Below are 23775 nucleotides of genomic sequence, written 5' to 3'. Positions count from 1 at the left end.
AAATCTCAATTTGTATAGAAAAACGAACATCGCAAACGTTCCGCTAGAGGCGCTGTTCGTGTTTCCATATAAATTGAGATTTAAACGCGAACGCGATCGATACGTATTTTGTAACCGAAAACTTACACTAGGGGTACTGAGCGATACACAAATAAACTAAACTTATCCGTGCTTAAACAAAGTTAAGCAATAAAAACAGATTTCATTGTAAGTAACCAAGAAATAAATAAATTACAATAAACAATAAAACAAGGGAAAAATATTTATTTATTATTTTATTTATAAAAACCTCAGGCACTATGTACCGTTATACCAAATTCTAGTTACATTAAATATTAGATATATCGGGCCCGCACCTATTTTTATAATATCTTTGGAACCTTATATACAAGGGGTCTGGCTTTAATAATTTGTTTTAGTTTTAGTTATTTTTTATGTTAAATTTAGTTTTTTTATTTTAATTTAATCTTTATTAACTTTTTTCCGTTGTATAATAAACCTGTATAAACCTAAAATAAAATCAGTAGCATTATAAATCACTACTTAAACACCCTGTATACCAAGAAGCTTCAACCTTGGTTAGCCAAAGCCCCCCAAGTCAGTGCCGCGGCAACCGTTCCTGACTCCGCACCAGTACCTGTAAATACCTTACCTTAGTCACGGGTGTAAAGTCAAATTAAAAAAAAAACTAAAAAGCATCGTTTGTTTATGGTTAAAAGCAGATTTAAAACAATCGTTAAAAGCATAAGCACGCTTGTGTTTTGTTTTGTTGGGATTTTTGTTGCTGGCCAGTCTCGTTCCTTTTGTAAATAAAAAAAACTGTCTTATTTTTTTTATTAGTTGACAGACTAAAATATTAAATTTAAAAAGTGTTTAATTTTCTAAAACACAAATAAATAAGGAATGAGTCTGGACAGTTTATTTTCGTAGTTTTATATAATTTTTATGTCATTGAACAAAATACGATTTAATATTTATTAAATTGTATTTTGGGCAATATTTACAATTTTTTTTAAGTAGAAGCATTCGTTATTCTTAGATTTTTTTGTTCTAGTTACTTCTTAAGTAAGTATAGACATAGTAAGTATTTCTTGTTGTTAGTTTTCAGAGAATGTATACATAAATTTCCATATTCTATATGTTGATCACAAAAATGGTTAATAACGTTAATTTTTCAATTTAGAACAAAACTAGTGGTTCCAAATAAGTGTCTTAGAAGCTAACAAAAGGATAATAATTGCTAAAATACAATTAATAAAAAAGTTACTTGTATTTCGTGCAATTTGTACAGTAAATAAGTAGTTTATATTCCTGTATTTTATAAATTATTGCAAATAATAGCACACGCTTGACTTGGCTTTCACATATTATTTCGATGACAATACAATACAATACAATACAATAACTCTTTATTGCACACCAATACAGTAAACAGTACAGAGAAAACAAGTATATACATAGAGATTTTCTAAGGTAACTTAAGCAAACTTAAGGATGACTTAGAGCAAAGACTGACATTTCGGATTCTGACGTACCATATGCCAAAAAATAGTAAATAATGCGATTTACTCTTCACTCTTTCTTACTTCGTGTAAAAAAATACAAACACTGGAACATAGAACCTCCTCCTTTTTTGAAGTCGGTTAAAAAACGGCCTAGCGCGGGTCGGAATGTCGAAGCACCCTGCATCCAAGAAAAATGTTAGCAGTGTGGGGTAATTTAAGATGGTTACGAACAGACAGACAGACATAAAAAAATAAGAATTCTCATAACTCAAGTTAACAGGAAAATTGGATATTAAAAATTTGAAATTGAAAATATGAAATTGGCCCATCCGTTTGAGTGCTACTATGTCACAGACAGATCACCTATATCACCCCTCTTTTTGCGTCGGGGGTTTAAAACAAGGTATACCTCGTGCCATCCACGAAGACGCGTGATTTTGTCAAAATTAGACATTAATGGCATTGTAATAAGAACCACGGCACGCGTCATCGTGAATGACTCTACCCTACCTATATCATATAAATTTTACCATACCGGAACAATGTCTTTGCTTTAAATCATTTATCAATCGTCTATTTAGTCTATTTGAGGCGCAATTCAGGGGTGTAATTCTTGAATATAACTACATCCTTAAAATGTATCACCGAAAAGTGAAGAATGTTTTGAAATACGATTAGAGTGGTAGAAAATTATAGCGTTAAATAATCTTGTCCAAAATTTGCTTTAAAGAGGTAGCTGCAAATACCTAGTCACTAACTAATAGTAGTTACAACCAATTAAATCCATACTTAATATTATAAATGCGAAAATGTGTGTGTTTGTCTGTCCGTCTTTCACGTCGAAACGTAGCGACGGATCGACGTGATTTTTGGCATAGAGACAGTTTATGGGCCAGAGAGTGACATAGGCTACTTTGTATCCCGGAAACATGCACAGTTGACGAAGGAACAGCATGCGATAACTGAATTCCAAGCGGGCGAAGCCGTGGGCAAAAGCTAGTTATTTCATAAAGGCGAGGATTCGTGGAAGAACGACCTTCACTCATCTATTTGATGGATAAATTTAGTACAAAAAAACACGAATGGTTGCCTAAAAAATACCTGGCCCAAGGATTTACGTATGTTATAATAGCATTGTAAAAAACTAGCTAAGTCAGTGTCGGCCCGCACTCAAAGGGTTCCGTACCACGATGCCGCGAAAAGGTGTTTCTCATTAATTAATGTGTTTAATTTATGGATTTTATTATCTGAAAATATTTTATTTTATTTTATTTTATTTTATTTAATTTGGCCGAAAATTTAATTCGTAGAATTGAGTGGTTTTTACAATTTTTGTATCACGGATTAGATCAAATATAATCGTTTGTTAAAATAGCATTTAAAAGTTGTAAATCTAAAGCTCAAATACATTTTTTAACATTAAACTACCGTGAGACTCAAACTGCTCCGAAATTTGAAGTTCGTATCGTACCGTCCCTCACTGTCGTATAGTATAATCTCGAAAGAGGGAAGGAACGACACGAACTTCGATATTCGAATTTCGTAGTAGCACCGCAGCACCGGCTCTGCTACTACGAAATACGGTATTTGACAACTCCTGATTTTACCATATCTTAATATTATTATGAAAATATAGATTATACAGACAGTGTTTAGCGAAGAGAAAATTTAAATCGGTTGAAAATTGGATTTATAGTGATTTTTTGAAAAATCTATATACCTGTCTCTCTCTCAAACGCTTTTCTCTATGCAGCAAGTATGGCGGTACTGGCGTGTGACGTCACATGCCAGTATGTTTTTCTCTGTCTAATCTTGAATTTCAAACCTTTATAACTTTGTTATTTGTAAAGGTAGCTTAAAAATTGATTTTCTATTCGATAACAGGCATTGTGTAGTTTTAATTTATAAAACATATACAAAATAGTCAAATACCGTATTCGTGTAGTTCCGTCCCTGTGGCGTTTAAACTATTTAATACGAGAGTGAGAGGGACGGTAGGCCCTCTAGGCCTTGATAAAGGTAGAGCGAGGTATGGCGAGGTCTAACACGGCTCTCAAAAGTCGCCGTCATTATTTTATTTCGCACTGGAAACTGATGGGCTACTACGAAACTCGCAAATCGAAGTTCGTTTCGCACCATCCCTTTCACTCGCGTATTAAATGACATAAGCGTCAGCGGGACGGCAACATACGAAGTTCGAATTTTGCGCTTCGTGGTATAGGGTAGAGCTGGGTCGTTATGTATTTATTGTGAACAACCAAACCTAACCTGTCGCGAACCCCCTACCCCCTACCCCCTACCGTCGAATAGCGAACCCCTAGGGGTTCGCATACCCCACTTTGAGTAACCCTGGTCTATGGTATCGTTTCTCAAGTCGAAGTGTATGTCTAAAGAAACTCTCGTTTCGGCACGAAACTGGTACTCCGATACTTTATAAGAAATTGTTTTTCGAAAAAGTTTCAGAAAATAACGCTCAGCTCTAGTATTATTTCAGGGCCATCGTGTAGAACCCTTTAGGTTAGGTTAAGTCAGTTTTATAAAAATCCTGAAATATTTACAGTTTCAGAAATATTAAACAGTTGCGAAATGAAACAGGTTGCCAAACGTTATTCGCCGAAACATTAGTAAACCGGCTTTTAGATATGAATGAATGAATGAAAGATTTATTAGAAACACACAATGCAACAACATTTCTACAGAAATTACTTAATATAATAGTAGGTAAGTATGTTAATGCCTATTACAGTGTTGACTGTGGTCTCTAAAAGGACGCTGATTGGATATACGACAAACCTTGATATTTAGATGTTTTTAGCTCAGATACACCAGTGTTCTATACATTGGTTTCAAACCTAGAGGGGGGAGGGCAATTATCCCTAAAAGTGTTATAATAATCTTCGAGTTTTTTACAAATAATATGTAAAATAAGCAATCGAATCTTGGCCTGCTTTTTTTAATTGTTATTTTCTGTTACTAATATATAAAATAATTTGGCAATAACAAGACGGTTCAAGATTGATTAATTTCTATTATTAAAAAAAGGGATTATTTATGTACATGTGAAAAGTCACAATTCACTTCATTTCAATGGAGAAATATATATCTTACTGCAAATTTCAGGGATACATTTGCAAAAAGGTTTGAAACCACTGTTCTATAATTACCACTGTAATTTTAACCTATTTACCCCCTGTTTCGTCATCCGTTGATTAAATTTATTTGACGATAATTGTGATGCCGTCTCTGTTTGTTTTGTTCGAGTAGACGGAGACGGCATCACATTTATCCGTCAAATAAAATTAATGGCGGTGAAACAGCTTCTTAGAGAACAACCTATTTGTTTTTTATTAGTACTAGTATATTAGTATGTAAATATCATTAAGGCATGCTATAATTAAGTTATTCAAATTAAATGCAAGCAATTGCGGCTATATTGCAATGTTTGTTTCACAAAAGCGTGTCCACGAGAAGCCATTTCCGTATCATTGTTAATGGAATTATTTCAGTTAAAAAATTAAAAAGAAAAAATATATTTTTTAAGTAATTAGCTTGTGGGCACAGCTTAAATTGAATCGCCTTTTCAAATTTGACAACCATAGACAAATACCTAATACGTAAATTTGGCGCGATCGAGTATTTTAACGAGTATTTTCGCGCGTATTTCTACGCGTATTTAGGCTAGTGACACATGAGCGTGATGTATCGGAAGCAAGCTGCTACAGTGATCCTGCCTCTTCTTTTGGCGTGGCTGACTGGGGACTCATCTGAAGCTCTAAGTTCCTTCGGAGTCTCCAACATAGCGCCTACTAAATCTCCTACGCCGGTCACGCCTACTGGTAATTATATTCATATAATGGGACTGTTGTTCACATTTGAATGCATTAGAGGCACTCACATCACAGGTACTTGAGTTACTTGACACACATTGGCAAACACTTTTGAATCTCACTAGGAATTTCTAAATTAACAATTGGTACAAAACAACGACACACACTGGCTCACTTAAAAAGTTCAATGTTTCAATATTGGTTTGTTCAAAATTTTTTGAAAATCTAAATATGTAACATGATATCTTTTTTAAGCGGGCCAATGATAAGCACGAACATTTAGACAGCAAATTTGTACTAAAATTACAATGATTGTAAAGATTTCAGCTACTTTCCTCTACTACCAAGCGTATGAAACTGTTCAGAGCATTTCTCTTTTAAACTTATTAAGAGTGAAAGAGACGTTTGCTTAAGTCACAACGCTATCGACTCAAGTTCAACTAAAAAGCAAAATAGTCCCATTATATAGAAATAATGACAGGGAAATATGGCGGGATCAAAACTGTAACGGCTGTGCTTTAAAAACAAATGGCAACCATAAAAAAATCGAAACATTCGAGTTTCAGACTTTTTTAACAAGATGACGATGTGGCAAAGGCCTTCTGTCGTTATGCCTCTTCTGCTCTCGGTCTGGCTGTTTGGATTGTGCCTTGGCGCATTCAGTCCATCGTTTGGCGTTATAAGAACCGAATCGCCTATTCCGTTTACGACTGCAGCGCCAACTGGTAAGAGTTTCTTTTATAATGGGACGCAATGTAACCTGACTGCGTTAGTACCACAGGTTACACTCTAAGTACTTAGATATGCTGTCGTTTGTTTTGTATAAGAACGAAGAATTATAAACAATTACTTTGTTCACCCGCGATCTTACAATAGCAAACGTCAGTGCGTTAAATTGAGTTCATTCAGCTTCTCCGCCTCCACGCTGTAAGAACGTACTCATCACACAAGCCCGACTATTAAAGTTCAGGAAACATGAATTGGTAACTGGTTACATAGTACTCAGTGAAGTTTTTGTTAATTCATATTTCCTGGACTACCACCACTACATTACACAGAACTCAATCAGAGTTCATTCTCAGAGCAAACGCGTTTGTGTACTGTGGTGGTGGTGATAAGTGCGTTGTGTGATTTGTGTGCATTCTTACATTATGAAGGCAGAGGTGCCGCATAAAACACATTTGTTGCGTAGACGTAGCTATCGTAAGGTTGCGGGTGAGCAAAGTAATTGTTTATAGTTCATTGATATGGACCTCCGCAAAGTAATGATGTCTTGACGAGTGTACCTTAATGGTGGTTGTATGTATATACAAAGTCAAGTTTTGCACCAACGCAGTTGGGTTAATAACACTTTTCATATGGTTCACATTTTAAAATAATTGACGTATTTTTTCAAATTCAGCTTGTAAATTGGCTTTTTCGTCAAAATTTTAGTGTTTTTTATATTCAGAAGTAAAAATGTTATTAATTTGGTATAAGACTCTTGGAAAGAACAAGTTCTGTTGTACCTGATCTCGTGGCTTACTTCTGAAAATTTTCGTTTGTATTTTCTATGTATAAAACTGACAGTCCCACTATATAAGTACCTACTTACCAATAACACAACGGCCTATAACCATATTTTTTTGACAGCAATCGAATGGAAAGACGATTTGGTTTGGCCGTTCATCTTCAACAGCCTAAACATTGGACCTCACTCACACACAAATTAAAAATCTAAAACAAAACAAAACTGACAAACACAGCTTTTTCTTTTTAATTGACGCTTGAAAAACTTGTGATTCCAAATTTGACAGTAGCGTCACTAGAAAAAAAATGTGGAGCAGAATCGACACTATGGCAGTTTTACTGCCAGTTATTTTAGCTGGATGGCTGATACATACTTCTGAAGGATTCGGTGGGATTTCGTCCTTTGGCAAGGTTCAGACTGAGGCCCCGAAGCCTTCAACACCGGCGCCACCTACCGGTAAGACTTTTTCAATGGCCTAGGAACAGCTTACACACACTACTAGCGACACGCACACAAGCGCGACACATTCACCATCTTGGCTGTTCGTATACAAGCACACTCAATGTCAGATGCATGAATGTGCCTTAGTACGCAGAAGAAATGTAAGTACCCGTCTAAAATACTAGGCAGGGTATTTTTGAGCGTATTTTTACTTGTTTAGAGAAATAATGAAGAAGAGCAGGGGTCGATCTGATTAAAATCGATTTAATAATTCGAACTACTACAGCCACAACACTATGGATGGATCTGAAAACACATAAATAATGTTACCTTCCTAATCAATATCTCATACCTACACTTAAAAAAAAAACAACCAACAAAATGCACAATACTATTCTAAATTTATTACAAAAAAGTAAATCAAATGCATCATCAAAAGATAAAAGATAATCGTGATTTTAAAACTACCAATTGGTTTCAACTTGAAAGGCGATTTGATTTCAACATTCCAACTCTATCAATCCGTTTAAAATCTGGCTCATCACTTAGAAAAAAAAATTGTTACCAAATTAAGAAATAAAAAGTTCGCGCCTAAATTCCAAAGACTATAGACTGGCGCGATTATAAAGCTAGAGATACACGATGCGTGTGTTTTGGAGATTCGAGATGTGGTGCCGAAGGCAGGCGGCGGCAGCCATCTTGCCGCTTCTGCTGGCTGGTTGGCTAACGGGCGAGTCTTCTGAAGCTCTCACAACCTTTGGCAAGAGCAACGCGCCGGCGCCAAAAGACGTGGCACCAATAGGGCCAATTGGTGAGTTGCACTGTTAGACTGTTATGCTTCTACTGTTTCCACGTTCCGCTTACTGTCAGTGTCAGAGTTCTAAAAGCCAAGTTGACAGCTATTATCAATTCGCGTATTATTGGATCACCAAATATTTAATGCTTTTATCGCGGCACGCACAAACCGTTTGGCCTAGCAATTGAACGAAATTTTAGGATTAATATCTAAACCTTACCGATCGTAATTTAAGATCCAAAAGGCTTGAACGTACTTAACGCTGGAATTACTTGGCTTTATTGACAGAACATTACGCTTGTACTTTAGAACTCTGCCATCTAACCACATTATTAAAATAAAATGAATGTTTATTTTCTTCTAGCTTTTCACCACTAATTATACTTTATATGTGTTAGATTTAGTCTAAAGATAATGTCATCTATGGAAGCTATTTCTAACCAAAAGGTAATTAATGATCCAATATTGTTAAGCTCTTAACTGTGAAATATATCAATTCATACAAGTTATAAAATTAATCCCATATAAGTATTTCAGCGGGTTTACTAAACGAGGTTTAAATAAGTGTAACCTTTACTTTTTTCAGAATTAGATAATTCCTGGCTCTTCTTACTTATAATCACGAGCACTACACGCCCATAGAAACTAACATGAGCTTCTATGGGCGTGTAGATGAAAAACAGGGTCGGTATTATACGAGCCGGTAAAGAGTGTCACCTGTTACAACGATCGAGTCAAAGACACATAAATTCTTTTTTAATGTTTTTTTTATTCTGGACTATGGAACAACCCGTACGTAACCGACCGGACTGTCGTAATTTGGCGGTAAAGAAAACTCTTTCATTTTTTTAAATTAATTGATGCTACTTAAAAATCTGATATTTTTTTCTGTTAATTAGAAAGGTTAAGGTTAAGGTTAGGTTAGGTTTTCTGTTAGGTTAGGTTTTGTGGTTGTGGTGTTGGTTAGGTTATGGTTATGGTTAGGTTTGTATTGTATTGTATTGCATTGTTATTCCTATCGCTAAAAAAAGTTTCAAGTGATTCTAAAATTTTCATCCATTCCACATTTAACTAACAAAAAAATGTGATAGGGGGCAATCGAGCAGGAAATGATAAACCCCAAATACTTTGGTACCTAAGTAAGTGTTCTTCGAGATTTTTTAAATGGTGATGAATAAATGTCACCCATATATTGATCGTTATTCAATGTGTACTGCGTCAAAGGAGATATTTTTAAACAAATATTTCGATGATAAAATCTTTCAGGATTCCTCTGTCAATCTAAACCAACCATGTGTTCACGATTTATTATAAGTAGAGCTACTTTTTCTCAAATCTGGATCAAATGACAAATTTTTACTTGGTAAATGATAAAATCGATTCGCCGTTCTAATATCCTGCCTGATTTTCTCATGCCTTTAGAGATTTGTTCAAATAACTGTTTTGGCCATTTCCCTATATTCTCTGCACTGCAACATGTACAATCTCAAAGTCACTGGCAGTTCCAGCTTCATAGCTAGGAGGGGGGTCACATGGTCAAATATGGCCAAGGGGGAGTCATAATATGTGGACGAATTCTAGTCATAACTAAATCAATTCTCCTCTTTGTCGCAGGAATACAAAAAATCAATGAGTTTAGTAAAATATTTACTGTTTTCTTACACCCAGACCTCGGCCCAGTGGGGGGTGATCTGACCACCATGACCCCCTTTGGAACCTCCCATGCTGAAAGTCTAGTTGCACCTCTACTAGTTAGGATGTTAACCCATAATTTATTACATATGCTAACATGACATCTAAAAGTAAATTACATCGGTTATGATGGATTGCTTTGGCACAATAAACGAGCGACGTTAGGTGAACCTGTTATTAATTCAGCTCTGTAATAGTGTACGAAACACAATAGCTTAGAATGACAGAGTGACTTATTTCAATACAACGTACTGCGATATGATTTATTAGTTGATACATTAAATACGAGAGATGGCAATAGAAACAATGGTAAATTGATAAAATCAGATTCGAAGAGGACTTCTATAAATAATACATATAGGGCTCATATATATCTCTTTTTTATAATACAGCCTCATTCGGAAATACCAAATTCAAATATGACAATTCAAAGACCAACAAATGCATCAATCATAAAGAAAAAAATGCCGCATTAAACTTGACAGAAAGTCATTTAAAAAAACATAAAATTGAAATTAGCAAAAAAATCCGCATCGTGAATTTCATTAGCGTTGATTTAAAAAAAAACGAATTTCATGTCTCTAATCCTAGCAAATTAGAAAAGTTTTATATAGTCGTTAAGTTATCCTATATTTTATAATTTATAAAGAATACCTTACCTAAAGTTAAGAAAACTTTTAAAAAAAGGCGGATGAAATCGATAAAGTCGTTCTTAAGTTATGACATGACCAAGGGAAATATATGTATAAATAATGGATAGATTTAAAACCATTCCAAAAATGCCTACTTTAAACACACGATATTCTTTTCATTTAGTCTTTTGTAACCTAAAAACACCAACGCACTCCCAACAATACAAACATACCTTTAAAAAACTTGATAAAGGCTTTTGTTAATTCTAAGAACAGTCGCAATTACTGCTTGCTCCAAGAACGTACTACAGGAGATGGTATATATAAATAAACCAGAGTGCATACTTTCGCCACCACAATACTAGCTATCTATCTTATATCTCTAAATGGGCAATTCTTGTATAAATATATAATCAGAATCTCGGAAACGCAATGAAAACGCCATAAAAATAAACTGACTAGATAGGTACTGTCACGATCGTGAAAAAATCCTTTGAATTGTCATACAAAATGACAGTTATTCGATCTTAAGTGGGTTCCAAATTGACGATCGTGACTGTACTGCACCTACACACACGACAGATAAATTATAAAGTTTTAGTTTTTGAAACAGTCTCACGCTTGATCGGTTTATGTCATTTTAACATGCAGTGCAGTATATTTATCACTATTATATTACGTTTCTTGTATGGGGAACCTTTGTAATTTTTAATTTAATTAAATCATTTATTAAAATTACAATAAATTTAGTTATAGTACAGGTTTCTTACAAGTATCAATATTGATTTATTTTATTATTACGATTCTTAAGATACGAGCTTTGTGACTATCTTTAATTTCTTACCAATACCTATTATAAATGCGAAAGTGAGTTTGTTAGCTTGTTTGTTTGTTAGGCTTTCACGCCTTAACCACAAAACCGATTGCCATCATATCTTGCATACATCATTATTAGAAGACCAGAATAAATAATAAGCTACCTTTTATCCTTATAAACGGATTGTTACGGAGGACGTGCGATAAACTAATTTTTCGCAGACGAAGTCGCGGGCAACAGCTAGTTTCTATAATTCATCTCGCCCACATGAAAAATAGCTAAAACGTAGTATAAAATAATCTAAAAGCAACTCTGGATGTAGGTGCTACGTGGCTGCCAAACAAAAGGTTTAGCGGTCTGGACTTTCACCCCGAAAGTAAAAGTACCTAGTATTGATCGGTCGCAACGCGTTCCGTTAATATATTCAATTTTGCAACGTAACAAGTTACGCACTATGTCGTTGGCGCTTGTTTTAAAAATAGAACGATGGAATTTGTAATTTTGAACCGTTGGGATAATTTCTAAAATAATGGATACTCAAGTAATAGGAATGTTGACACCATTAAAAAATAATTCGAAGACACGGCTCCAGTAAAAAAACGCTTTATTTTAGCCCTGAAAACCAGATTAATTGTCGATTAACTGGAAAATTAGAGTTTTTGTTGCTTTGAAACAAATAAATAGTTAGTTGATTGAGTGTGCGAACAAGTGACGTCATAAGTTGCTATTTCCATTCAAACTATAAGAGAATTGTGTTTTGACAGCTCATAAAAAGTACGTCAATACGGTATTTGACAACTCCTGATTTTGCCATATCTTAGAAGTTAGAAGTAAGTTAGAAGAGAAAACTTAAATCAGTTGAAAATTGGATTTATAGTGAATTTTTGAAAAATCTTTATACCTGTCTCTTTCTCAAACGCTTTTTTCTATGCAGCAAGTATGGCGCTACTGGCGTGTGACGTCACATGCCAGTATTTCTTTCTCTGTCTAATCTTGAATTTCAAACCTTTATAACTTTGTTATTTGTAAAGGTAGCTTAAAAATTGTTTTTCTATTCGATAACAGGCATTGTGTAGTTTTAATTTATAAAACATATACAAAATAGTCAAATACCGTATTGATTGGTGGTGTCAACATACCTATTTGGGAGAGTACAGTCGAATCATTTGATTCCTGACCCACCAGAACGTTTTCACTGTGGGTGAGGCCAGACGAGCGTATTTTTTTGAGTCGTGAGTACCGTATTTTCGGTGCTGAATTCGGTTTTATACAAATGCCCTAATCACCTAACATCTTCGGTCTAAGTATAAAATAAAATTATAAAATCAACATTAATTCAAATGAGCAATTTTTTGCATTAAAAATTAGGTCAGGTAATTTGCAAATATATTTTTCAATAATCCACCAAAATTTATCACCACGAGGGTAAAATTTTATAAATCTCTCAAATGGCCGGCAACGCACTGTGATACCAGTCGTGTTGCGGATGTCTATGGCGGTGATTGCTTCCCATTAGATGACCTACATGCTTGTTTTCTCCCTTTTTAAATAAAAAATTACGTACATTTCATTTTTATTAATTTAATATTGAATACTTATCGTATATTAGGTACAACGGAAATTGGCCAGTTTTTTTCCTTTTTATATATGAAATCAAAAACTAGCTTTTACAATCATCATCATCATCATCATCCCAGCCTATATACGTCCCACTGCTGGGCACAGGCCTCCTCTCAGAGCAAGAGGGCTTGGGCCATAGTTCCCACGCGGGCCCAGTGCGGATTGGGAACTTCACACGCACCATTGAATTGCTTCGCAGGCTTGTGCAGGTTTCCTTACGATGTTTTCCTTCACCGCAAAGCTCGTGGTAAATTTCAAATGTAATGTAACATTGTAATGTTTTACAATCAAATTAACCAAATTAATCTCTCAGTGATCTCATGCTTTCTTCATTTAGTTGTCGTATTATCTGAGCCAAAGGTGATGGTCACGTGACCACACGAAATAGTCCATACCTATTTACCTAATTTAAAATAGTTTGATTTTGTGACACTGACGCACGCACAAATATAAGATGTCACTACATGCTCGCTGCGAGCACTGTCAGTTGTACTCATACAATGGTAAATGCATCAAAATTTACTGCATCACGCTGCACTTTTGATGCAATAAAGTTACTTTTTTTTGGATTTTGCTTGAAGAGCATATCCATAATTTACTATTCTCAAAAAATCCTCTAAGAAAACATGTCCGTGGAAGCTATGCGCGTTGTCCGTAGGTTTGTATGGAAGAGCAACCCCCTTAACCCATTGCGTGGTTAATAAAAACTCATAAAACATCTATGTCATATCGACTAACCGTAATACCTAGTCATTCGCTTTTTAAGAAGGCACTCGATATTATCTTACCCCATAGAGTACCCCAGTATCCCTTACAGGCTGGTACGAAGGCCTTCTGTATATCAAATTGATATCAATTGACATATAGCAAGGTCTCTACAAACGGTTAGTTAGTTTATAGCATGAGCTTTTAACCGCGTCTTCGATCGCATATATTCTCATGGGATTTTCCAAAAAGTACATATGTTCTTCATTAACGTTGCATAAATAAAAAAATAAAACTTTCCTAAAAAGAAAAAAGAAAAAAACATAGTACAGGTAGGAACAGTCGAGTGCAAAATTATTGACGCGCAGGGACTTTGAAAAATTTCCATGGTGCAAAATGATGTATTTAAGGAAGGACTCCGTTAGGTACGATGACGAGCGAAGCGAGGAGGAGTGTTAGGTAGAACTGTGACCCTACAGCGCGCGAAACGAGCGAGCGAAGCGAGCATATTTTTCAACTAATATAATATCAATAATTAACGATATAAGTAAATCTTATTTTGAATAGGTAGTTACCGTTATGAAAAACAATGGTTTTCTTATTCATGATATTATTAAAAAGAAAATTACGATTCGTCTGTTATGAAGAATAATTTTTGGAAAAACAACATTATGAATTGAGATGTGTTCTTAGTAATTACATTATGAGTAATAAAATATGAACACTGTCTGTTATGAGTTCCGATGTTAGTAGGTAATAAAAAATTATGAACAAAAAAGAACAAGGAAAAAATTATGAAGAGTGATTATTATGAACACAAATCGGTAGTAAAAAAATTATACCTACAGATCAAAATTATGAAATAAGGTTTGTATGTAGAGGAGCAATCAGTTAGGGACCGACAAAGATTGATTTGGCAGAACTGATTAAACTTTGACATCATCACCCAAAATAGTTGTTTCAGGATGTATTCATGAATTAAAACAGTCATTTAATAATAATCCATTTATTTCAAACGCAATGTTCATAGATGGTTAGTAATATTATAAAAATGTGTGCAATTTCTTAAGTTACCTATACTTAATTTGCATTAAATCAACCTTTTGTAAACGGAGTTATCCCGGAAACTAGTGATGGATGATCGTCTGTATAGCGGGTAATGCGGAAATTGTTGGGGAAATGAGAAAAATCGTGGGGAAAATTGGGTACGGGGTAACATATTAATCAAATCGATTACAAAATATTATTACATAGATAATCATCATCATCATATTAAAGAGCTTAGCCCTTGTCGGTGGAGTATTATTAGATAGAATGATAGATTTATTACCTTCTGGAAAAATATATTTTATACACATGTCAGGTATTTGTAACGACGACGATCTCGAAAACGGCTCTAACGATTTCGATGAAATTTGTATGAGTTTTCGGGGATGACAAATCGATCTAGCTTGATCTTATCTCTGGGAAAACGCTTATTGTCGAGTTTTAACCCGAACAAAGCTCGGTTGCCCAGGTACTTTTACACATACAAACACCACGCCCACAGATATAGATTACACTAGATTACGCAAATGTATCTACTTCGCGTGTCCGAACCCCGACCAAACGTCGGGGTTGTCCCCATACAAAGACTGACCGCTAATTGACTAATGACTGAGTCTCGAGTCCCATGGCGCGGGCGGGCGAGGCATTTGAATCGATTTTGCGCGGACATCGGGGAATTGACATCGCTAATTCGCTCTTGAGACGTTACAGTAGATATAAAAAAGTGACACGATTGGTTTTCGTACAGATTGAGGTGTTTGCGTTATCTAGTGTAATCTATATCTGTGACCACGCCTGTATTGGGCGTATTGGGTAGTATTGGGTAGGCAGAGCACACGAAACGTTACCGCTTCGGAGCCACTTTTAGCAATTTTAGGTTTTAAGTTTGACAAAAACGGTACAATAGTGACAGGTCTGCCTGTCGCCTACGGTATACCTTGACCTATATCCTCAGTCGCCTTACGACTTTTAACAAAATGTAATTGTGCTAAAAATATTATATTATATTATCGTTTCGCCATAAATGAATTAAGCCTGAATTGAATTTTGTGAATTATAAACTACTAGCTTTTGCCCGCGGCTTCGCCCGCGTGGAATTAGGTTATCGCGCGCGGTTCCCTCGGGAACTATGCATTTTTCCGGGATAAAAAGTAGCCTATGACACTTTCTGGCCTATAATCTCTATGCCAAAAATCACGACGATCCGTCGCTCCGCTTCGACGCGAAAGACGGACAAACATACAAACATAACTGGCTCACTACATACTGGCTCATGCATACATGTTTATTTAACGTTTGGGCTCCACAGAAAACCAGCGTTACTGCACATAATGTGCGGCAACACATGCTGAGTGGAGACCCTTTTTGGTATCCTGCCGTGTCACCTAGTAACATAGTTTTAGTGCTAGTTCTAGTCTTAGTTTTAGGTGGTACATTTTTGGAGCCAAAATAAACTTTTCTTTCTTTCTTTCTTTCTATAACACACACACGCATTTATAATCTTAGTATGGATATCACTTGGCATGAAGCAAGGCCTCGTGGTACAAGTAAAGGAATAAATCAGAAAATAGCTCATCCGCAAAAATAACTTATAATGGCCAGCGAATACAGTCGAAAATACTATTTCACTGCAGTTATAAAATACTGAATTACATCGCGTGCACATTTTTAACGAGGCTAAGATACTTAAATCACACCCGAAAAACGGCCAAGTGCGAGTCGGACTCTCGCACCGAGGGTTCTGTACAAATTTATTGGTAGTTTTACCAGGCACCTTCAGAGCAAAATATACCCAGTGAGGCGAAATATCGCTAGATGGCGTTAGTCTCGAGAGGTCAACTCCCATCAAAGCATAATGAGGGCTATCGCGAATGAATTCGCCGCTAGAGGCGCTAGTGTAGCGTGAGGTCTCCGAAATGTCAAATCTCATAGTTTTTGGGTGAGCTACGCGGGTTTATTTATAATTAGAATAATTTTGTGAATATTTTGCAATATCTGAAATTAATTATCGCAATTATGCGTTACGGGGTGTGTCTTTCGGAAACTTTTGTCCTCCCTTTTTTTCCGAACAAAACTGGACTAAGCAACACTGTGGTTGCTGGATATTTTTATGGTACGGTTTTAAGGTGTATTAAATATGGTTTTAATCTAAACTTTGTTTTCACGCCCGTAATAACAGACTTTGAAAGCCACACTTAAAAACCTCACGCAACAGTGCGCCATCTAGTGAGACAAAAAACGATAGCCCTCATTATGCAATGAGAGCCAAGTTCAATATTATGATATACATATGCCTTGATTGTTGAATTTAACGACAAAAGAAGTGTGCCAAGGCAAGGTGCCAAGTTCAATGGTCAGTCCTGAAATTTATTTATATATTGACGACCAGATGGCCTAGTGGTTAGAGAACCTGACTACGAAGCTTGAGGTCCCGGGTTCGATTCCCGTGTCGGGGCAGATATTTGTATGAAAAATACGAATGTTTGTTCTCGGGTCTTGGGTGTTTAATATGTATTTAAGTATGTATCTATCTATACAATTATATTTATCCGTTGCTTAGTACCCATAACACAAGCTTTGCTAAGCTTACTTTGGGACTAGGTTAATTGGTGTGAATTGTCCCGTGATATTTATTTATATTTATTCATAACAATATAAAATATTGTATAACAACTTAAAGCATATCATTTCTTCTTATAACTTAGGATAATATTTTTTTTTTCAGTGTAAAATTACACACGGTGCTGCTCGGCAGTTCTAGTAGCTTGAACTTGGCTTAACACACTTCCGCGTATAACTAAATGAGCCAATCGCAAGCAAGACTGAAACGTCAAACGGACCTCACGACACTAACGCCATCTAGCGATATTTCGCCTTTCGGAAAACCCTCATTTTACTGACATAGACAGGCAGACTGAAAAATAATATTTTCACTTCTCATCCTCGTAAAGTTCGTGTTTATGCTCTAGTGCACAAAGTAAAATCTTCGTCTAAGACCAAGGCAATCACGCCTAAACAGCCACAAACAAAAAGTTTCAATGCATTTTTTAAACAAATTTAATAAAAGGTAAAAGGTTAGTAAGTGAACAATGTTTCCTCTGTTGTTATTTCATCTCCTTGCAATCGGAGTGAAAAGCAGAGTGTAAAACTCGAGCATTAAATCCATTTTCCCCTCAACGTGTCTATCCATCCTCGCTGTACCAGCTCGGGTGGCTATATGAACGTTTTATGCTCCTGTCGTACAATCTACTATTTATAGACTTTTATTTTTATTTGTGCTTTAACAACAAGAGCTACCTTGAAATACCTTCATACCAAATTTAATGTTTCTAGGACAACTGGAACGTAACTATACTCCGTTTAATTTAAGGTTTGAACTAACGGTCAAATTGTAACACACGTTTCTCGGTATTTCGAACACAAATGGACTAAAAATATCTACATGTACATTTATTAGCGGTATTTATAGAAGTTAACGCAACTTTAATTAGTTTCGTTGTTTCATTTAAAAAGGTGTGCAAATTTTACCGTTAAGTTTCAAACGTTTATATAAATGGAGTATACGAGTACAAGAAACACCTTTTTAATGGCTGTATCTTTTGGTTAGGTAATTGGTTAGGTAGGATGACTTAGAAGTTTGATTTTAGTTCGATATTAGTTCCAGCTTGACACTTAACTCCCACGCGTTCCTAATAAAAAAGGGTGTAATAGAAGCACAAACAGACAGACAACAAAGTGGTTCTATAAGGATTCCGTTTTTTCCTTTTGAAGTACGGAACCCTAAAACCATTAAATAGTGTGAAATTAAATATAATCTGAACTTGGCAACGCTTATGAAATAATTTAAAAAATAAAAATGGCACTGACATTTGAACAATGCCTTCGCCTTTTAAAAAACTGAGCAAAGATGGCCGCCCGGACGGAACCAAATGACGTACGCGAACGTGGCACGGTATATTTACATAATTATATCTTTTGCGCATTCCCCTTGGAAATATTTAAATGTAGTTGCAGAATTTCTATTTTAAATTTGCCGTCCTTATTTATTCATCTTTCTATTTCATTTCAAGTTGGTGTCACAGATGACGTACTTATTATTTATTTATTAATCTTGTAATTTAATACCTATGATTAATTAAAGTAAACGTACGAGTGCTGGTCACTGCCCCAATAGTTGGCATCTTTAATCTTATTTCGTTAGCAATAGGGATGACAGCAGGGTGTCGTCTATTAGGCATCAGCGTGTCGAGCACTCGGACGTTTACCTTATTTCCATTGCTCTCCACAATCGATATGATAATTAAATTCAAAAACTTCCGTAAAAGTTGACATTATTCTCCACATATCAGAAGGGGATGTGCATAGTTTATGGTCAGCGAAAAATTAAAAAGTTAAAAAAGATTCCAGGCTCGACAATAATGTGGCATACAAATTTCATTATAGTCGAGTAGCAAATTTTTTAAAAAGTTAAAAGGGCCACGGAAATATTGGCACAAGTATACAGCCAACCCAAAAGACCGGTACAGTTATTTTGTTAGAATTCCGGACTATTTTTATTCGGTCTGAAACAGCTTGTGGAGTTTTCGGTGGATAAATACCTGCAGTTTTTTTTTAATGGAAAAAGGCGGGAAAGCATAAACATTTTATTGGAATAAAATTAAATGTTATAACGTTAAACGGACTCGCATACTCAGCCAGCAATTGCCTTCTTCCATGCCACGGCAATAATCTACTATAAAGTATCCCCCTTAGGCAAGGTCCCGAAGATGCTGGCAGTTCCGCTTTGAATAGCTAAGCTATATATATATTAAGATATTCATTGTTTTGCTATGTTTACGTATTTAAAGGGGAACCGTGCTTCTAGTGCTTATCAATTTTAGGTACCTACTACCTATCCTATGCACTCATGGTAGGGACAGAGGGGAAGCGCGGAGGCTCAAGATGGGTTGGTCAGAACGCGCGTGTTTTAGATATTTTATTTATATTAGTAAGCCGTGGTGGCCTAGTGGTTTGACCTATCGCCTCTCAAGCAGAGGGTCGTGGGTTCAAACCCCGGCTTGCACCTCTGAGTTTTTCGAAATTCGTGTGCGGAATTACATTTGAAATTTACCACGAGCTTTGCGGTGAAGGAAAACATCTTGAGGAAACCTGCACAAACCTGCGAAGCAATTCAATGGTGCGTGTGAAGTTCCCAATCCGCACGCGTGGGAACTATCGCCCAAGCCCTCTTGTTCTGAGAGGAGGCCTGTACCCAGCAGTGGAACGTATATAGGCTGGGATGAATGACTATGTTAAGCGTAACACACGTAGCAAACAAATCAGCAGCAGCAAGCAGTTAAATATGGCATTGGTATTATATTTAACTAATAAACACTTCTATTGCAGAGAACTTTGCAATCAAAGGCAGTGAACTATCATTCTATAGCAGTGAATTAATTGTTAGAGAGAGAAAAATGTAGAACGAAGACATCGTCCGAGTGAGAAACATTCTAACAATGTTAACAACATTTAAAGTCATACAAACATAACATTTCTCGTTTTTCTTGACCTAAATAAACTAGTCGAATAACATAATTGCAACTGCAACGTATTATTTTTGTTCAAACAAAACTATAAAAACTAAAGAACTGCTGCTGGCTATATTACTTCACTTCCGGTGTCGATGGATATCGCTGCCGTTTTTAAAGCTATTTCAGCAGTTTGTTTTTCTAAAAGAAAATGATACAAATAGAAAGACAAGTTTCGAAGATTTAGGGCAAACCTTGGTTTATCGGTGTTCGGGGATACTAAGTGTTTGCTTTATTATCTTACACAGATCTCCTAAACCCCGTTACCTAACGTTTGGGGGCAAGTTAAATTGGTAATGTTGCTTCACATAATTAGTTTAGTCAAAATACCACAAACGGGACTTATCACGCTATTATTACACAAGTAATATTTACCTCGACGTTTCGGCAACGTTACAGTTGCCGTGGTCACGAGTAGACTGAAGTGTGGGGTGCCAAGTCTGCCTAGCAGCGCGAGTTCTTCGAACTACCCGCACTTACTACTACTACTACTACCACTGTACTATGGTACTAATAGTGATCAAGTGCGGGTAGTTCGAAGAACTCGCGCTGCTAGGCAGACTTGACACCCCACACTTCAGTCTACTCGTGACCACGGCAACTGTAACGTTGCCGAAACGTCGAGGTAAATATTACTTGTGTAATAATAGCGTGATAAGTCCCGTTTATGGTATTTTGACTATGAGTGAGAATCACGAAAGTTTAAAACGTTATATAATTAGTTTATTCATTGTTTACTTATAAAGAGGATTTTGTCAAAATAAAATTCTTCTTTTGAGAAGAAATAAGTAGTGTTTTCTCTTTAAAATCATAAAATATTTTTCATGTCTTCTATTTTTTTTATCTATAGGTTTTATTGACATACATTATTTCTTTTCAATCATTCATAGTACCGTAGAACAGGGCTATTTAGCACGTTTTTTAGACAGAAGTGTCATTAAATCCTTTATTTACGTCTTCACCTAACGTTTTATATGTTTAGTACATAAAAGGCATACAGCTGCATCATGTTAAATACCTACCTATTTTTAAAATGGATTTTAACAAGCAAGCGACGAAGTTTGATTTGGAAAAAATATTGTTTAGTTAATTTATAATGAAATACAATAATAAATTAAAAAAAATAGTTTAAGTAAATGAATACTTCAACATATTTTTATTTGACAATTAACAAAAAATAATACACAAAAACAAACAACAACGAAAAAGTAACATAAGACAACTCAACTAAATATGCGACATTAAAATTAAATGAGTAAGAAAGAAGGATTTCTCTAATACAAAATACCTACAACTTTTATGGTGTCATCAAGCCGCGCTAATAGTAAAACACCTTAAATGTCAAATAATTAGTTCGCACGCAAGCAACAAAACTCTTGACCCAATTCACAGATGGCGCTGTCCGATAATTTCGGAAGCCCGGATTTACACCCTGCCATTACCATTTTAAGTAGAACCCATTTCCTTCAAGAACTGCTACGTAACGGAGATCGAATTGGACTAGCTACTGTAGCATGCAATTACCATTTTATCTTGAGCTCCCGTGGGTCGTTAGGTTGGCTGTAGTTCTTCATTATCAAAGTTCTATGTAAATTGGATGGACGCCGGACGCCGCCACTGTTGTATCTGTGGTTTGAATTTGAATATCAAAATGTATTTAGTAATGTACCTAATTGTAGTGTGTTAAGGTTGAGTTTGTATGTAATAGAGGCTGGTTTAGTTTGTTGCTATAGAATAGAAATAGATTGATTGAGTCTTTGTTATTGAGTGTTTGACCTCTTTGTATGGTTTTAAAGAAAATACCGCAGTTTTTAAAGAAGAAAGAAAATTTATTTAGTTAGATCAACAATAACACATACATCTTTTAGTAGTAAGGGAGCCCAAGAGGGGATTTTGGGGTTTAGTCAAGTGTATCAGATGAAAATAAGAAAGGATGCTGGCACCCTGCTGAGTACCTCTACCATATCCTCGTAAGGCCCACGTTAAATTTTGATCATTAGAATTTGAAACTTAGGGCTTGTTTCACCACTTGTCGACTAACTTTAAGTGTCAAATAAAAGTAATTCCGTCACTCGGACAAAACAAACAGAGACGGCATCACTGATATCTGTCACTTAAAGTTAGTTGACAAGTGGTGAAACAGGCCCTTAATGTCAACAGTAAAGTTTGACATTAACTTTGACGTATGTCCTAAATTAAGGACGTTGGGTGTTGTCGATACGCCATGTAAATACGCCCGTCGCGGGCCCGCTACCGAACCGCACCTGTCATTTGTGTGTGTTGAGCTTTAGAAAGTTTCTTTTTCGATCAACGATACCACATATATTTATATTGATGGTTTGTTTTCCAGCCAAGGAGTGTTTCAAGCCATCGGACTGCCTCGCGGTGAGCAGCAGCTCATGCGTGCGCACACACTATGAGGCGAAGACGCGGTGCCTGTGCGGAGACAACAGCGCCCCCATCAACGGACAGTGTGAGGCGCAGACCAAGAGTGAGTAGCTAATTTTTGTGGACTGTACCGGCATTGTCACCCTTATTCGAAATATGCAATGAGGGCTATCGCGAATGAATTCGCCGCTAGAGGCGCTAGTGTAGCGTGAGGTCTCCGAAATGTCAAATCTCATAGTTTTTGGGTGAGCTACGCGGGTTTATTTATAATAAGATTTTTTTGTGAATATTTTGCATAACCTGAAATTAATTATGGCAATTATGCATTACGGGGCAATGAATGTCTGTGTTTTGAGACAGTTTTGTCTTTCGGAAACTTTTGTCCTCCCTTTTTTTCCGAACAAAACGGGGCTAAGCAACACTGTGGTTGCTGGATATTTTTATGGTACGGTTTTAAAGTGTTTTAAATATGATTTTAATCTAAACTTTGTTTTAACGCCCGTAATAACAGACTCTGAAAGCCACACTTAAAAACCTCACGCAACAGTGCGCCATCTAGTGAGACAAAAAACGATAGCCCTCATTCTAACCCTACCGTCTCTATACATATTTGAAATAGCTGTGTTTGTAAAAAAACACCCGGAACTATTTAAGAGGGCTTCAGAATTATTTCCTAGAAGTACGAGAAACAAGACAGGCTCGTGTTAGTTATAGTTCCAAGCGTGCTCTTTTTAGGAAAAATAGTCATTGCCTTACAACCAGGAAACGCAGCCAGCCTTATGGGCACCCTGCCCTATAGCAGCGACTTGGGTGATATTTGTAGAATCTCGGAAAGGCTGATAAAATAACTACATATACCTACATTCGTTTTTATCATCAAAAATCATTGGATAATCTATAATTTTTATTTTATCAGACTTCTACATTATAATTATAAGCTTACTGATTCAATCGTGACCTTTAAAGGACCTATTAACATGAGCGACATGCAAGCATTGTAAATTGGGTCTTTATGCACGAAGAACGCCATTTTGTTTCTTATCTCAGACCTACATTGAATCATGACCCAGGCTGGAACCATTTAATAATCAACTAGAGTTTACCCGCGGCTTCGCACCCGTAAACTATTCGATATGGTAGTTACGATTTAAATTCCCGGATTTTACAAAATTCCCCGGGGAATTCCCAAAGTTTACATCGTGGCCTTCATTGAGGTTGTGTTAAAAAC

General features: G+C 36.0%; 2 protein-coding genes across 4 annotated transcripts in view; both read left to right on the top strand.

Moving 5' to 3' along the window:
* Positions 1 to 597: 597 nt before the first annotated feature.
* Positions 598 to 7298, top strand: LOC141444874 (uncharacterized). Of its 2 annotated transcripts, none has more exons than XM_074110605.1 (4): positions 598 to 639; positions 5183 to 5341; positions 5899 to 6057; positions 6965 to 7298. In XM_074110605.1, the coding sequence occupies exons 2-4, from the start codon at positions 5194 to 5196 to the stop codon at positions 7042 to 7044; spliced, it is 387 nt and encodes a 128-aa protein (XP_073966706.1). In that variant the 5' UTR covers positions 598 to 639; positions 5183 to 5193; the 3' UTR covers positions 7045 to 7298. The 2 variants fall into 2 exon arrangements, with proteins under 2 accessions (XP_073966706.1, XP_073966705.1); XM_074110604.1 differs by having other exon boundaries at positions 5893 to 6057.
* Positions 646 to 23775, top strand: part of sosie (oogenesis-related protein sosie) — a 33827-nt gene continuing 10697 nt past the window's right edge. The window contains exons 1-3 of one of the 2 annotated variants that reach the window (XM_074110602.1): positions 646 to 711; positions 7833 to 8094; positions 22510 to 22650. In XM_074110602.1, the coding sequence (XP_073966703.1) occupies positions 7926 to 8094; positions 22510 to 22650 (310 nt within the window). In that variant the 5' untranslated portion in view covers positions 646 to 711; positions 7833 to 7925. The remainder of the gene's footprint in view (positions 712 to 7832; positions 8095 to 22509; positions 22651 to 23775) is intronic. The other variant, XM_074110603.1, reaches the window with a different exon arrangement.

Source organism: Choristoneura fumiferana, chromosome 30 (assembly GCF_025370935.1).
Source record: "Choristoneura fumiferana chromosome 30, NRCan_CFum_1, whole genome shotgun sequence".
NCBI classification, from domain to species: Eukaryota; Metazoa; Arthropoda; class Insecta; order Lepidoptera; family Tortricidae; genus Choristoneura; species Choristoneura fumiferana.
This window is presented reverse-complemented; position numbering and strand designations above follow the sequence as displayed.

Excerpts from the sequence above, each read along its gene's own strand:
- LOC141444874 (XM_074110604.1), top strand. The coding sequence starts at position 5,194 with ATGAGCGTGATGTATCGGAAGCAAGCTGCTACAGTGATCCTGCCTCTT. Across the intron at positions 5,342-5,892 it reads TACGCCGGTCACGCCTACTG|TTTCAGACTTTTTTAACAAG; the intron begins GTAATTATATTC and ends GAAACATTCGAG. Across the intron at positions 6,058-6,964 it reads TACGACTGCAGCGCCAACTG|CAATCGAATGGAAAGACGAT; the intron begins GTAAGAGTTTCT and ends TTTTTTTGACAG.